At 32.1% G+C, this 17,738-nt stretch overlaps 1 protein-coding gene across 2 annotated transcripts; it reads left to right on the forward strand.

Annotated features, from left to right (window-relative positions):
• The first annotated feature begins 758 nt into the window (after positions 1 to 758).
• LOC149426401 (uncharacterized) lies at positions 759 to 16,306 on the forward strand. Of its 2 annotated transcripts, none has more exons than XM_089636814.1 (4): positions 759 to 826; positions 3,753 to 3,848; positions 5,630 to 5,815; positions 16,157 to 16,289. In XM_089636814.1, exons 1-4 carry the CDS (start codon positions 779 to 781, stop codon positions 16,214 to 16,216), a joined length of 390 nt encoding a protein of 129 aa, XP_089492940.1. In that variant the 5' UTR covers positions 759 to 778; the 3' UTR covers positions 16,217 to 16,289. The 2 variants fall into 2 exon arrangements, with proteins under 2 accessions (XP_089492940.1, XP_089492945.1); XM_089636819.1 differs by lacking the exons at positions 759 to 826; positions 3,753 to 3,848; positions 5,630 to 5,815 and adding exons at positions 10,206 to 10,305; positions 13,526 to 13,621; positions 15,103 to 15,288 and having other exon boundaries at positions 16,157 to 16,306.
• The last annotated feature ends 1,432 nt before the right edge of the window (positions 16,307 to 17,738 follow it).

The raw sequence follows: 17,738 nt of genomic DNA on the forward strand, positions 1-17,738 counted from the left end.
AAAAAAAGAAGAAGTGAGAATGATGTTATTCAATTGTACTGTTATTCTGCTATTCAAACCTTTTTTAATTGAAACTGAAGCAGAACAGGACAAAAAGAATGAAGTTGAAAAAATGGTTCCATGATAACTCAACACAATGACAATTCTACACACTTTTAAAAAGTGATATAAAGTCATTAGAAACGATGAAATCAATTTTTTTTAACCTAATCTAACCTAACCTACATAACCCAGTTAATAAAGTTTTTGTTTCATCACTTTCCATGACTTTTTAAAGATGTGATGAATTATCATTGTGATGATTTATTCGGTTACCGTTAACAATATCTCTATTCACTGTAACATTCGGTAAATATCGAAATACCTAGGGTAGTTTCAAAAAAATATTTAGTGTAATACTAAAATTAATTCGAAACAAGACAATTCAAATGGATGATTTTCAATGAACTAAAGATACACAGATTATGTTATTGTTCATTACTATCACCAATAAGATAAGAGAAAAACACCATCTAAATAATTACGTAGAAAGTATTTTTATGTTCCGATTTTGATATTGAAATGGGCAGATAAGGAAACGTACAAGCAAAATACGACAGTGATGTATTGATGAATTTGTTTCAAATATAGAATAATTATATAAGCCGATCAGATACGAAGATTTTTATCAAAAAGAAATCGATTTGCAGAAAAGTAATTTTTAAGATAATGGATATATATATATAAAATAATTATATACTTGAATCATCACTGTAGTTTTTTCTGTCAAACAACAAAGATGAAGGGATTCCTAGTTTTCTTGACCGTGGCGATTGTTGCTGCCTCAGTAAGTTTTATTATTTGTTAAATAAATCCCAATCTCCCAAGAGTTATCGAGTGCTTATTACATTGGTGACTTATTGACATGGGGTTGACACATTTGCGTTATACTTTCATGGCTTGGCCTATAGCAGCATATCGTTCACCATACATTCCCAATTCGAATATACACTTACACGGGAATTAGAATCATATGGATTCAAAACTTGTTGCCTAACGTTAATAAAATAATCAGCAGTATTATTTTATTGGACGGTGATGTTAAATCTTGAGTGGCCACAACTTAATTTTGAAACCAATTTGAATGCGTGTGAAACATTAATCTCTCTTTCTTTTTGGGAAACAATATACAACGTCATAATTTGATTGATAACGAAACACTTTTCTTTATTTCACTTTACATCTATTAGGACAATTGAATAATTATTTTTTTTACTTTCGTTCATATTATAACACAACAGATTTAAAAATGCAGATGATTCTTAAAGCTAATAACAAAAGCATCCAAGTACAGGATGTTAAGGGTCGTTCTTGACTTACTTAAACTTAGTGATTCCTGTCATTATTTGGAGTAAAACTTGGTCTTCGGTGGCATTTTTAAAGTTTTTTTTTCAACTTGAAACAATAAAACAGCAGTAGTTATAGGGGAGAAGGGTCGAGCGGTTACTCGGCTGAGTTACCAGTGATGACAAGTGGAAGATATTTTTTGTTTAATTTTGAAGAAAACAAAATCAACAAAACGTCCCAGAGACCAGCATTTCATTTACATTTTTCACTCCAAATAATGTAAGGAATCACTAGTTAAAGTAAGTCAAGTAGGTCCCCGTATAGCCAGTATACCACGTACCTATAATATAATATATATTTTAACAAAACTATTCAATAGAGAAATCGGAGGGAAATAGAGGAATTGGAGAGTAACACCATTACAGGGTACATAGGTATAGAAATAAGATTTAACATTTGAAATACCTACATAAATAATTAATTACTATAATATTATAATTACTAAACATTATATGTATAAATAATATACCTATAATGTTATGTCATATTCATGAAAGTTATTACATATACAAAACATAAAATAGAAATAAATAATAAATAAATAAATAAATAAAAATAATAAATAAATAATAAATAAAATAAATTTTTTGGAACCAACTATTGTGTAAGTATATATATATATATATATATATATATATATATATATATATATATATATATACTTACACAATAGTTGGTTCCAAAAAAAAATCTATAATTATTGTTAATAGTAATAATAGAGTTGACAGTTTTTGTAAAATCATAAGAATCACATAATGATAGAATGCACAAATTAAACTTTATGAATAATAATAATAATTGGATAACTTGTATAGCGCCGTTTTTGTGAAAAATCACATAAAATAGAAATAAATAATAAATAAATAAATAAATAAAAATAATAAATAAATAATAAATAAAATAAATTTTTTGGAACCAACTATTGTATATATATATATATATACTTACACAATAGTTGGTTCCAAAAAAAAATCTATAATTATTGTTAATAGTAATAATAGAGTTGACAGTTTTTGTAAAATCATAAGAATCACATAATGATAGAATGCACAAATTAAACTTTATGAATAATAATAATAATTGGATAACTTGTATAGCGCCGTTTTTGTGAAAAATCACATAAAATAGAAATAAATAATAAATAAATAAATAAATAAAAATAATAAATAAATAATAAATAAAATAAATTTTTTGGAACCAACTATTGTGTAAGTATATATATATATATATATATATACTTACACAATAGTTGGTTCCAAAAAAAAATCTATAATTATTGTTAATAGTAATAATAGAGTTGACAGTTTTTGTAAAATCATAAGAATCACATAATGATAGAATGCACAAATTAAACTTTATGAATAATAATAATAATTGGATAACTTGTATAGCGCCGTTTTTGTGAAAAATCACTTCAATTAAGTACTTTCCTTTAATAAAATCATAGACAATATGTGTAATATTGCTGACATCTAGACTTATGACCGATATACGGATTATGTTCCAAGCCGCGCTAAGCTCTACATTCCGACAAAACCGAGCTTTAAATCAACCGATACACCGGGCCTACTCCGAAAGCAAATCCAATATTTCAAGAGAATATTTTATTACTGATATAAAATACATACCTAATTTAATCAAAAGTTGTAAAAAATGCATATAAATTTAAACTTGTAGGTGCATAATAATAACTGTTAGTTGGAGTTTGGATTTGTACAATATTTCTGAGATAAGTGATATGAAAGCTTTATAATTTTTATCTGTTTTCATTATGTAGAGAGCATTAAAAAAATATACCTTGATAGGCTTCATGGTGTTTATTTATTTATACGCCCATTGGGCTTTTACATACATAGTTTTTAAGAAGAATATTCTGAAGATTGTAAGTTCACAATAGTAACAGTAATAATACATTTAACCATATCCATTTGACATATTATAGCAGCTAGTAAATAGTAAATGCAAACAACAATTATTTGTAGGTAAAAACCTTTTGAAAAAGGTGTTGAAAATCACTAGATTTAAATTTATTAATCTCTAAAATTCGTGTTAAGTAATGCATTTTTCAACAGCTACGTGTGTTTTCAAATAATTTTAGATAGTTTTAAATCAACATGTGCATGCTTGACATGGTGTGACACATTTAAGTTATGAGCTTGTACAAAGATATTGTGATAAGTTTTAATTTGTATTGATGTGTTCCGTATTGTTGCAACATGTTTCTAGTTAATTTTAGATCATTGTGCGAATCAGGAGTAGAGATGCAAAAAAATATAACCATTGAAGTACTTCAATGTTTATAACTGACAACATACATATTTTACATTTTCTTCAACATCAATCATTAACAAGCATTTTGTTTCCAGGCAACTCCCTACCGCCCAATGGTAGTGGAGAAGAGTGTCATCACCGACGCCATCGCACTCGTCAGGTGTATCACTGATTCAGTGGAAAATATCCAGGTGAGAACAGAACATTCATTTAATTGATTCTGCTAACTCTGTTAATTATACCTACAGTGTGTTAAAATACGTATTTGCACTTACTTATTTGAAAAGCAAATATTTAATAAAAATGCTTCTTCCGCGTGTGCGTAATACGCACAACTGATAAACGACCATTTACCATATAATTAATGGCTGTTTATCAGTTGTATAAGATTAAAAATACTTTCTGTTTAATTATTATAAATAATGCCCATTATACGGGATGATAAAGGACGTCCTTTACATAAACCAGTGATTCCTGACATTATTTGGAGTAAATAAATTTTATGAAATTTTGGTTACATTTTTGATACAAAAGAATACTTCTCTAAAACAAAAAATTTAAAAACTCAGGATTGAACAAATAGAGTCATATCCATGTTAAAGAAAAAAAAAATGAAAAAAAGGAGACTAAAATGACGTATATATTTTTTACGTCACTGGTTAAAGTGAGTCAAGTACGTCCTTTAACACCCTGTTTAACTAGAACCAAGCTGGAAAATATTCCAAATAGAGCTATGAGACGTATACTAAGGAAATTCAAATATTCAATGAGGCTTATCAAATGAGAGAGGAGCCGAATTGGTTTACAATAAATAAGGGACCTCTATAATATATAAATTGTTATTTTTTATACATAATATTATGAATAACCAAAAGCCTAAATACTTTAAACAGAAAAGTACAAGAAATGTTGAAATTTAGATAAAGAAAAACAGAATCGTTTAATGTATAAATGATTAAAGATGTACGATGAAATGCCCGAAAGTCTGAAGAATGAATGGATTTATAAAAAAATGATGTGTATAATTTTATGAATAATTAAATGTAACCATAAACGAATTAACTCAATATACAGTAAAAACAAAAAAGAGCCACCTCAATTCAGACCAGAACACTATCATGTTGACAATTTTGAAATGGAAGAATGGCTTATGACATAATAATCATTATAGACTTGAATCATATATAAATAGCAAGCCAATTATTTGATTCGGCGTCTGGTCTGATTGAGGTGAATTTGATTTAACAAACTTCTAAAGCCGTTCTTCATATTTCATATCTGCGTGTTCATTGGACATAAAAAGTAAATTCTGTTTAATTTTTATTCCGCGTTTAAAAGTACGTCAGAAAGCATCCGGGTAGGTCATTTTACACCCAAGAACACAATACGGTATGCGTATGCTTACCCACACACAGGTCAAGTGTATATAATCAACACGCACATGAACAGTTCACTTTAACTTTTTGATTCATGAACCATATGAGTTATGTGTGTTTGTTTAAGATACCTACATTCTAAAGTAATCGTATTAATTAAAAAAATTAACAAAGGAACAAAGGAAACGGAACAAAAGTATATATATTGCGACAATACAAATATTCTAGTGTACAGTTTTGGGTAAAGTTACACCACGCGACTCTTGCTATTACCCGGCTTCTCCCAGTTCATATATTCTGTTATATAGTGTTTAGTTATCACTTTATTTCAAATATTTCTTATTTGATTTATTAGTCACAAACAATATTTTTTTTAAATATTTCCTAAATTTCATAAGTAAAGTTACCTCTTAAGCTGTAAAATAATTTATTTGCTTAAAACCAGTCAAGGCTTCGACTTTGACAACTACAAACCGGTATGAATGTACCTAACGTTAAAGTAAAACCAGTTCAAGACAGAAAAAGAGTATTTTCATTAATTGAAATAATCTTATAATGATGTTATTTTATATGTTCGTCATTCCTGTTATTTCCAGGCTTCCATCGCCGGAGTGGTGAGCTCCATCGGCAACATAGAGCAGGTGATCCAACAGAGCGGCGGAAAGCTCGACGCCTGCTTCGCCATCGAGAACCCCACCATCATCGAACAGATCCAAATCGCCGAATGCGTGGCCTCCGCCGCCACCGAGATCAGGAATGACGTCACCGGCGCCATCGATGGTGTAAGTGCAAACAAAAAATGGGAATACCATATTATATTTCCAGGAACATAATCTTTCTGTTTCTGTTGTCATTTCCCTCCCCAATACATTTCTATAAGTTTCTTCGGTTCAAATATTACAATAACTATCACGGTTCACTCCAACTCCTGAAACTATGGCGAACGAACGCTGTATTCCTGCATTAAATTCTAAATATTAAAATAGACTGCCCTGAACTGAATTTAATATTAACGTGTCAAATAACGTGCCCGTCACAACAAACTATTTTACACATTAAACAACAAAACAAACACTGACTGTAGCAAACTGACCAATTCTGTTCTCCAAACATTCAATAATCTTTGTCCCAACTCAATTATTCTCGACATATTTTTCGACTTCCTATAGTCATTCGAAAGATATTACTCACCACTTAATAGATAATAGTGAATTTTTGTTTAATAACTAACTTTTTCTTATGTTTTTACAGATCGTCGCCAGCTTGAACGGTCTCCTCGCCGGAGTCAGGGAACTCGAACTTTGCTTCTAAGCCATTTACAACCGATGATTCATTATCACTCACTCACAATGCATGCTTCACCTCAAGGATACATTTAACATAAATAAATGATAAGTTATATCCACCAAAAACTTCTAATTATTTCACCTAAATTTCTCAAACATGTCTTCAAAATAATTAACCAAGTGTACCACGAGTTCATGCAAGTAATTGACCGATTTATGGCTGAGTTGATAAATAAATCTGTCAGGACCTTACTAAGAAACTTGTTTTAAATTTTACACAACTGATAAACAACCATTATTAAAGGCTAAATAACTTTATCTTTGAAGAATAAGATAATACTAATATATAAAAACAAAACACGTAAAAGTGCACGACAACAAGAACAAGATAACAGTCTCAACTGGGAATCGAACCAAGGACATCTGCTACAGGGACAACGTCTTTAACCACTCGACCATTGGGATCTTATTATTATACGTCATTTTTGTCGATCTCATATTTCAAATTCAGAATTAACAAAAGTATATTGCAACCCATATTTTTTGGCAGCTATCTTTTGTTCTGTGTTGTATTTTTTTTCATGTTTCGTTATTATCTTCTACTTCAATAAGTAAAATTTGCCGTAAACCCGTGACATATGGAACTGCAGCCAAGGATCTAAATACCTCAGCCTTGGAGGTAGTCGCTGGTTTTATTTTCTGTTTAATTTTCTTTTTTTAGAAATAAAAATAAATGCTATAAATAAATTTCATTCAATAATTTTCAAAATGAAAAGACCTTTTTTTATTTCACATAATTCTATAAAGACGAGAACTGGCGGAAGATGTCATCAGTTTTAAAAATAAAGTCTTTAAAGAGATTGACATTTTTCGAATCAGAAGCAGAATACGCGTTGACAAATCATGGATCGCTATTATTTTCCTCGAGAATCGGAATAATTTTTGTCAAACCAATTATTTTAATTTGTTATACAAACCAAGTTTCTGCCTTCGAAAATATCGAGTAAGGCTTTTGTGCAGTTTTAGCAGTTGTAATATATATATTTTTTAACATGGATATTCAATCTATCGGTATATTCCATGAAATATGCAAAAATTGCACAGGATGGACATGTACGGTATTTGAATTCAGTTTGGCATTTTCACCATCGTTCTGCATTCAATAGGTTTAACTGAAAACTTTTCCAAACGACGACATTTCTAAAATGCAGCATGCATAATAATTAATTATCTTTTTCTAAAATTAAGCGTCCGGCAGATTTGAATTTTTATTTTACAGCATAGAATCGTTCAGAACAAGCAGAGATAAAACCTGTTCTAATTTGTTTTGTGAGACGTTTAGAGCGTAACACAGTTAGGGCCGGTAGTGTAATGTTGAAAATAAGTTTTTGGCTTGAAGGCAAATATATAAATAGTTTTTCAAAAAAAATTTAATATCTCACAAGAGTTCCGGAGCCAGTAAAACTATGGCATTCCAATTTGAGGTATGTAGGAAGGTTTGTAACCTTGATATTCAGATATGGTCACTAAATAATTTTTTTTAAGAATGAAACATTTTGGATTACAAATAACCTGACAATAATTTTAAAATCTTCTATTAACACCAAAGTAAGCGGAAAATATTAGTTTTGTCCTGGTGGAGGATTTAGCTAGCTCGGGAATTGAACTCATTAGGCCTGGGTGAGACCCAGACGCCACGCCAATTCAGCCACTGACCTGTCCACCGGACCATTGTACGAAACTTCTCCATTCCACTCCTGGTACTAATAACAACAAAGTGTAAAAATTTCAGCTATATCCATCGACTGATTTTTGAATTTTGCGAACACAAACATGATTTTTTTATGTATTTAGATTATAAACCAGTTAGAATTTAACAATTCCTGAATGTACGAATGAAATAATATAAAAAATAAATAATAAAAATAATAATAAGGTAGGTAATAACATAGGTGATTCCGACAGGCACAAAAATGTGAAGCGTCTTATATTATAAAAAAAAAATTGCATTTTATAATATAAGACGCTGTTTTGCCTTAGACTGCCTTTTATGTAGGGAAGTTAAAATTTGTGGATGTATGTATTTTTGGATATTAAATCTGAAGAAAACAAAATTGATCTCGACAACAGCGCCACCATTCGGGTTAAAAACTATCCTATATTTCGTGATGGAACTAATCATACACGTTGTAATAAAATTTCTTTGAAATATGTTGAGTGATTTCGGAGATTAGCGTATACGAACACCGTGACTTGTGATTTTTATACATAGTGATTTTATTTTATTTTTTTAAAAGAAAGACAAACATTCCCGGGTTACGAATAACCTGACAATATTTTAAAATCTCCTACTACCACCACAGTAAGCTGAAAATGTTGCTTGTGTTGTGATGGAGGACTTAGCCAGCCGAGGAATTGAACACACTACGCCCGAGTGAGACCCAAGCGCGATGTCAACTCGGCCACCGACAGGACAGTTTTTTTTTATAGTTATATTATATATACGTTCGTGTTCTAACACAACAGATTTTAAAATACAGATGATTCTTAAAGTTATTGACAAAAAGCATATATATACAGGGTGTTAGGGGACATTCTTGACTTACTTTTACCCAGCGATTCCCGACATCATTTGGAGCAAAAATTGAAATGAAATTTTGGTCTCCGGTGACATTTTTGATGTTTTTTTTCAACTTAAAACAAAAAAAGGTATTAGACATTAAGAGACGGGAGAGGGGTATATGTATATATATATATACATCTAACCACATAACTATTATAGCATGTCTCTTTCTCAAAAACAGCGCATGCAAAAGAAAGTTAAATTACAACGAAGCTCCCAGTAGTAGTACTATGGTGTAAGAACCGAAGCTGATAATGACGCCTGCGTAACGCACTGAGCCGCTCCTAACTAGCAAATAAAAATTCAAGTTGTCAAAAGAGTAAAGTAAAGTGCATGACTAGCCCTTTTGATGACAACGATCAGTGTTTTATTTCAATAGCCAGATACTCCTCCACCCTCCTCTTCCCCATCTCCCACCCCACCTCCTTCAGCAACATACCCCAATTGGGGATGCCATAGTCTCACTGGCTCCAGACGGTTAGGAACAGTTGGGCTCCTGTGGGGTTTTCACATTAAAAAAAATGTTCGTAGAAAAACTAAGAATAAATCTACGGTGAGTGATTATTCAGTTTCATGCACATAATGATATTATTATTATTTCCATTTGAATACTCCAGTTGCGTTAATAATACAAATTATTTAATGCACCTATGTTATCAATTACTTCCACAAGTAGGAAATAAGCAAGGGATTTGGTAAAAAGATGGCATAAAAAATGTTGTGGGTAGTCACTTTCAGTTCTCAGGGCGATTTCACTATTTTAACAATTATTATAACAGTTCCAGTTCACTCCGTAAGTAAGTAGACATATCTCAATGATCATAACACCCTTATTTAAACCAACGCGCAAATTCTCACGTAGGGAAGACCCGGGACAATTGTAACACGGGTCAGTAGTATCAAAGCGAATAACTCACGTTATTAACAAAGTTACGTCGTCAGGCGATGGCCCTGTCATATGTGCCAAATGATGTAACACATTCGAGGGTTATTATTGTGACACAATTATTAGAATAATCATAATTAACATATTGTTATCGGGCAACTATCTAAATATTTACTCAGAAAATATCTTTATGCTCTGATTTTGATAATGAAATGGGCAGATAAAGAAACGGACAAACAAAATACGACAGTTATTTATTGATGAATTAGTTTCAAATATAGAATAATTGTATAAGCCGATTAGATACAAAGATTTTTATCAAAAAGAATACGATTTGCCAAAAACTAATTTATAAGATAATGGCCGGATATATATAAACTAATTGTTTACTTAAATCTTCAATGTAGTTTTTTCTATCAAACAACAAAGATGAAGGGATTCCTAGTTTTCTTGACCGTGGCGATTGTTGCTGCCTCAGTAAGTTTTACTATTTTTTAATTAAATCCCAATCACAAAAGAGTTATCGAGTGCTTGTTGCATCGGTGACTTATTGACCTGGTTAATTGTGACATGGGGTTGACACAATTTGTCATTTGTCATTTGCGCTATACTTTCATGGCTTGGCCTATAGCAGCACATCGCTCACCATTAGGGTGTGTCAATTATTTCAACTTTTGAAATCAGAAACGCCTGATGTCTCAAAAGTTGCGTCTTACAAAGAAAATGAGAACTACATTTAAAATTATTTTTTTAAAAATGGTTATTAGCTCGCTAAAATGCATTGAAAAACAGAAAAAAAACCTAAAACATGTATTTTTAAATAATGGTAATTAATATTTTCCTCACAATGATTTAACCTTTTAACGTTTGTTAATTATTAAAAACTGCGTATAGTTGACAAAAATTAAATAAAAAAATCAATTTTATTAATGCAAGTAAATCTACAAGAATTCCGAAATTAACAAAAAAGTGGTAAAAATCCACTAAAACGTCTTCCATTGCCATTTAGTTTGCTTTAATTTTCAATTATTGGACTTGGTTTGATATTTGAAGACTCAAATGAACATCTCCCATTTCCTTTCGTCTGCTCCACCACCTCCTTCTCCTACCACTGTACCCCTACTCCTGCCACAATAAGATGTTTGTTTTTTGTCCAGTTTAAGTTGTTCTTTCCAACAGTTTTTCAGATTCTGACGAGGAACCAGCGCTAAGTGAAGATCATCAATCTGCAGTGGCTCATGATACATTATCTCCTCGAAATATAATTCGAAGATGAAGAATCCCTTGACGAAGTTATTTCAAATTTGTGATCGATACGGCGTATCACACAGAGCAGCAGCTGCCATTGCTTCTGCGGTTTTACAATATGTAAATGAAGCTGGTCCGTCTTCCGCTATAGATCATAGTAGATTACGAATAACTAGAAAGTAAACTAGAGATATGTTATTAAATAGCCGTAAACTGACAAAAAATATCGAAAGTTTATTTTTCGATGGGCGCAAGGACAAAACAATGTTTATTATCAAGAAAGGAAGTAAATTTTATCGACGAATAAAAGTTGAAGAACACATAACGCTTGTGCAGGAGCCAGGATCAGTGTATCTCGGACACGCTACGCCATCATCTGGTACTGCTAAAGACAGCGAAAATGCCATATGTTCTCTTTTGGAAGAGGAAAATAGTCAAATGGAGAAAATTGGTGCAGTTGGTTGTGACGGAAGAAATACAAACACTGGCCGGAAAAATGGAATCATTTCAAGATTGGAACAGAGACTTGGAAAGCCATTGCAATGGCTTATCTGCCAGCTGCACGCCAATAAACTACCATTGCGACATCTGCTATCTTCATTAGATGGACCGACTAGCGGACCTGTAGCTTTCTCGGGACCAATCGGAAGAAACTTAAACATGAAAATTATTCGGTTTTTTCCCATTCAATCATCCATACCGGAAAATATAACAGAAAAATTAAGCACGGACCAAAATTATTTATATAATATGTGTCTGGCTGTGTCAAAAGGTATGATAACTGCAGATTTGGCAAGGAAACAACCAGGGAAAATGTCTCATGCCAGGTGGCTAACAACTGCAAACAGAATATTACGGCTATATGTTGCAACGGAAAACCCAACAGAAAATTTGCTGATATTGGCCACCTTTATTATGAGAGTATATGCTCCAACATAGTTTACCATAAAGTGCAATAGTTCTTGTATAGATGGAGCCCGTAATCTCTGGAAAATGGTTAGCATTTCCAGATATCTTTCAGCAGAATTGAAAGCTATTGTCGACCCCGTGATTCAGAGGAACGCATATTTTGGACACCCGGAAAACATTATTATATCAATGTTAACCGATGACAATAAATGTATAAGGGAGCTTGGATGTAGAAGGATAATTAAATATAAGGCCCTTCAAACTTCAGGAGTGAGAGAGTTCATAATTCCAAAAATTAATTTCAACTGCAATAGCTACATAGAATTAATTGACTGGCAGGCCACAAATTTAATTCTGACACAACCTCCACTCCTGAGCAACGTAAAAACGGAAATTACTTAAATTGTGTGATGAAGGAAATGTAAATTTTTTTTCCTAAATTTCCTTGCCACACACAATTAGTGGAAAGGTGTGTGAAGTTGACCACAGAGGCGTCTTCTTCTGTTGCTGGTTACAATGCTAGAAAGGTTATATTTACGCCAAGCAACATTCAAGAAAAATAATGCCAAATTTTAATTCTATGCAAGATTTTAAATAATTACTGTTTTAACAATATGTTATCATTCAATTTTGAGCATCCATTATTTTTTATTCGTTGTATTTTGGTCAAAAATGTTGTTGTACGTTATTGTTTAGTATCTTGAATTTAACCATAAAAAGTGTTATTTTCCCCTTTTATATTTTTAACAAACACATCACATATGTATAAAAAAATATTTATTTTTCGTTATTTGTACTGCAGTTATGGAAATAAAATTAAGTGTGCTACAAAATATAAAATATGGACCCATTGTTTTATTTTTTTCCCAAATCACGAAATCAAATTTTTTTCAAAACTTCCGGCCATTTTAGCGAGCTAATAGTGAACACCATTTTCATTTATTTTTACGTTTTCGAATAGCTACAGATCATACGCAACTTTTGAGACCCCAGGCGTTTAAAAATAAGGCAATTTTTTTTCTCTCTATGGAGAGCGACACACGCTACTCACCATACATTCCCATTTGGGATATAGCTTAAGCACGCGTATATCGTGATTTTTCACGGGCATTAGAATCATACGAATTCAAAACTTTTTTTTCAAGACGGTTTTTGTAAAATCATAAAAAATACATAATGGTAGAATGCAAAAATAAAAGTTTACGAATAATAATATTAATTGGATAACTTGAAAAATCACCTGAAGGACGCCGTATATGCTCTAGCAAAGAAAATCATGTACTTTCCTCCAGTAAAATCATAGACAGTACGTGTAATTTAAAAAAAAGTTATGATAAATTTTAATTCATATAGGTGAGTTCCGTGTGGTGTTTGAACATGTAGCAACATGTTTCTAGTTCTTTTTAAATGATTGAAAGAATCATGAGTGTAGATGCAAAAAATAAATAACAGTTGAGGTATATACTTCAACGTTTGTAACTGATAACAAACATATTATATATTTTCTTCAACATCATATTAACAAACATTTTGTTTCCAGGCAACTCCCTACCGCCCAATGGTAGTGGAGAAGAGTGTCATCACCGACGCCATCGCACTCGTCAGGTGTATCACTGATTCAGTGGAAAATGTCCAGGTGAGAACACAACATTCATTAATTTTTTTTTTTAATGAGTTTTATTATTCACAACGTACATTTGTTACGTATAAATTATTAGCGACCGGTTTCGACACGTCCGTGTCATTAACTAGCTATTTTAAAACTAAATTTTTAAGTGCAGAAATATGGGGTTTTATTTAGTTTGGTTCCTTGCTGGGAGGGGATTTGAGGGAGGGGGAGGGGGTTGAGAGGGAAACGGATGGAGGAGTCAACATAACGGGGAACATTGTCAATAGAAGTGATTTGCAAGGTGCTCTTATTTTATTAACTATATTAATGCTTCAATTAATTTTTTTGTTAATTTCTAATGTTTCTTATGGGCACAAATTAAAATATTTATTAATGTTAGAATGTTTAAACTTAGTTTTATCCCGGTTGAAGCTATGGCCTGTCTCTATCAAATGATTAGCGAACTCGGAGAAATTATTATTTTTCAAACATAGTCTAGAAATTGTTACATAGTGAATGCCAAAGAAATACAAAAAAAAACATTCATTTAATTTATTATTTTGGGGAAACTCTGTTAACTATACCTACAAGAGACGTATCAGTCTTTGACTTATTTATTTGAAAAGCAAAGATTTGATAAAATGGTTCTTCCGCGTGCGCATCTTACTCACAACTGATAAACGACCATTTACCATATAACGAATGGTTGTTTATTAGTTGCGTAAAATTTAAAACACGTTTTAAGTAAGGCCTACAATCAAGTTGATCATTTTGAAATGTTTTAAGGGATAGAATGGCTTGTGACATAATAATAATTATAGAAGAGTATACATATTTGAATCAGGGTCCTTTAGGTTTGACAAACTTCTTAAGTCGTTCATCAAATTTCAAATCTGCGTTTTATTTGGACAAAAAAGTCAAATCTTGTGTAATTTTTATTTCGCGTTTATAAGTACGCAAGGAAACATCCGGGTAGGTAATTTTGCTCCAAGGGCAGATTAAAATCAGACAGTTTATTTACAATACTGTATGCGTATGCTTACCCGCACATACCTATGTCAAGTGTACGCAATCGACACGGACATGAAGATTTTAATTTAACTTTTTGATTCCTGAAGCGCATTAGTTTTGTTTATTTGTTTAAGATTCCTACCTTCTAAACTAATCGTATTTATAAACAAAGGTGTTTTATATTAATATTTGCAATTATGGCTATTTTCTAAATTTCATATTTAAAATTACCTCTTAGTGGCTTTAAAATAATATATTTGCTTAAAATCAATCAGTGCTTTGACTTTGACAACTACTAAGTGGTACAAATGTACCTACCGTTGAAATAAAACAAGTTGAACACAGAAAACTCTGAACAATTTTCATTATGTCAGAATAGGTATATTTTTCGAGAGTTTTTGCCGTTTCACACGGTTTAAAACAGATTCACGCTTTATAATTAGAATTAATATTATAATGAAATCATTTTTTATGTTTGTCATTCCTGTTATGTCCAGGCTTCCATCGCCGGAGTGGTGAGCTCCATCGGCAACATAGAGCAAGTGATCCAGCAGAGCGGCGGAAAGCTCGACGCCTGCTTCGCCATCGAGAACCCCACCATCATCGAACAGATCCAAATCGCCGAATGCGTCACCTCTACCGCCAACCAGATCAGGAATGACGTTACCGCTGCCCTTGATGCTGTAAGTGCATATAATAAAAACCGTAATACCTGGAATATAACTTATCTGTTTCCTTGTCATTCCCCTCCTCAATACTCTATATTTACTCGGTTCAAATAATACAATAACTATCACGGTTCACTCCAACCTTTGAAAATATGGCGAACGATAGCCGACGCTGTACTCCAGCATAATTTTTTAAATATTGAAATAGATTTCCTTGAACTCCTCAAATCTCAACCTAATCTTAACATGTCTTCTAAACCTACCCACCATAATAAACTATTTTACACATTGTTCAATCGAGTGGTTTCAGTTTCTGTCTATGATTGGTGTCAGTATACTAGTATTATTTATAATAATGCTGAACATTGGCCAATGAAGGAGACAACAAAAAAAACATTTAACAACAAAACAAACGCTGTAGCAAACTGACTGATTTCCCGTACTATTTAAACGGGCTGATCTTTATCCCAATTCTCGACATACTTTTTGACTTCCGACAGTCATTTGAAAAATATTACTCTTCACTTAATGGATAATAAATTATGTTTTGTTTATAAGTTTCTTTGGTTCCAATACTACCTCATTCATTCCAACCTCTGAAACTATGGCGAACAAACGCTGTATCCCTGCATAAAATTCTAAATTTTGAAATAGACTGCCCTAAACTAAATTTAACCTTAACATGTCATATAACGTACCCGCCACAAGAAACTATTTTACACATTAAACAACAAAACAAACGCATTCAATAATCTTTGTCCCAACTCAATTATTTTCGACATCTTTTTTGACTTCCTATAGCCATTTGAAAAATATTACTCACCACTTAAAAGATAATAACGACGTTTTGTCAAATAACTTACGTTTTCTGATTTTTTTACAGATCGTCGCCAACTTGAACGGCCTCCTCGCCGGAGTCAGGGAACTCGAGCTTTGCTTCTAAGCCATTTACAACCGATGATTCATTATCACTCATCCAAGATACCCGATTCACCTCAAAGATATGTTTAACATAAATAAATGACAAGTAATATCCACCAAAAAGTTCTAATTTTTCACTCAAATTTCTCATATATGTCTTTAAAACAATTAGCCAAGTATGCTACGAGTTCAAGCGCGCAATCGACCGTTTAGTGGTTGAGTTGACAAAATAACTCTGTGAGGGCCTTACTAAGAAACTTGTTTTAAATTTTACACAACTAATAAACAACCATTATGAAAGGCTAAATAACTTTATCATTAAAGAAGAAGATAATACTAATATATCTAAACGAAACATGTAACAGTACAAAACAACAATACCAAGATAACGGTCTCAACTGGGAATCGAACCCAGGATCTCTGTCTTACCGGGAATACTTCTTTAACCACTTGACCATTGGGACCTAATTATTATTCGTCATTTTTGTCGATATCATATTTCAAATTCAGAGTTAACAATATTATTTTGCAACCGATATTTTTGGCGGCTATCTTTTGCCTTGTGTCTTGTTTGTTTTCATGTTTCGTTTGGATTTGTTAGTATTATCTTCTGCTTCAATAAGTAAAATGTATTTTTCCACGTCGGGATTTGAACCCGTGACCTATGAATCCGCAGCCAAGGATCTTTATACCTTCAACATAGATGTAGTCGTTAGTTTTGTTTTTGTATTATATTTTAGAAATAAAAATAGATTCTATTAATTATAGTAGTTGTGGGGACTTGGCGGGTTTAGGAATTGACCTCATTAGACCTGAGTGAGACACAGACGCCACACTAATCCAGATACAGGCCGGTCCACCGGACCATTGCAATCAACTTTTCCACTCTTATAGTCTTTCATCTGGGCATCTACCGCTTTGGAAAGAGCCGCAAAAATACTTCATATTAAACATATGTTTAAATAACACTTTTTTAAATTTCCTTTCTACGCTTGGATTCGAAACCGTGTCATCCAGATTTTTAGTCAAGCATCTTAACCGCTGGACCACGGATAAGAAAATGAAAAGGGTACAAAATGTTCACAGTGGCTATTTTTCAACCCTTCCAATGCTCCTTTCAAATAAATGGGTTAGTACCTACTTTCGGCTTATTATATTGTAAAAACGTTTGCGTTCATCGTTATCTTATTGACATATTTCAAAAGGGTTTTCAAGAATTATAATTAAAAATTTTGTTCTTTTTTCTTAGCAATGAATTTCTCCGTGTGGGCAAGATATTATTTACTCTCTACTATTAGGTATTTATGTACAATAGCACTCGTCTAAAATATTTTTCAGTACAAGCTAAGATTGCGCTTCGAGAAGATACGATATATCGAACGTGGAAGCCTAATATTACACATTCTTGATGACCATTTTTTTCCAAAACGAAATCATAAAATATTATTACTCTGTTAATAAACAGAGTTGACAAACTTTTACCAGGCGGTACAAGCAGTAACAGTAAAAAAAATAAGATTTTTTAATGATAAAATAATGTTTAT

The sequence above is a fragment of the Hesperophylax consimilis genome, chromosome 1 (assembly GCF_061612785.1).
Source record: "Hesperophylax consimilis isolate HC1 chromosome 1, BYU_Hcon_1.0, whole genome shotgun sequence".
Classification (NCBI taxonomy): Eukaryota; Metazoa; Arthropoda; class Insecta; order Trichoptera; family Limnephilidae; genus Hesperophylax; species Hesperophylax consimilis.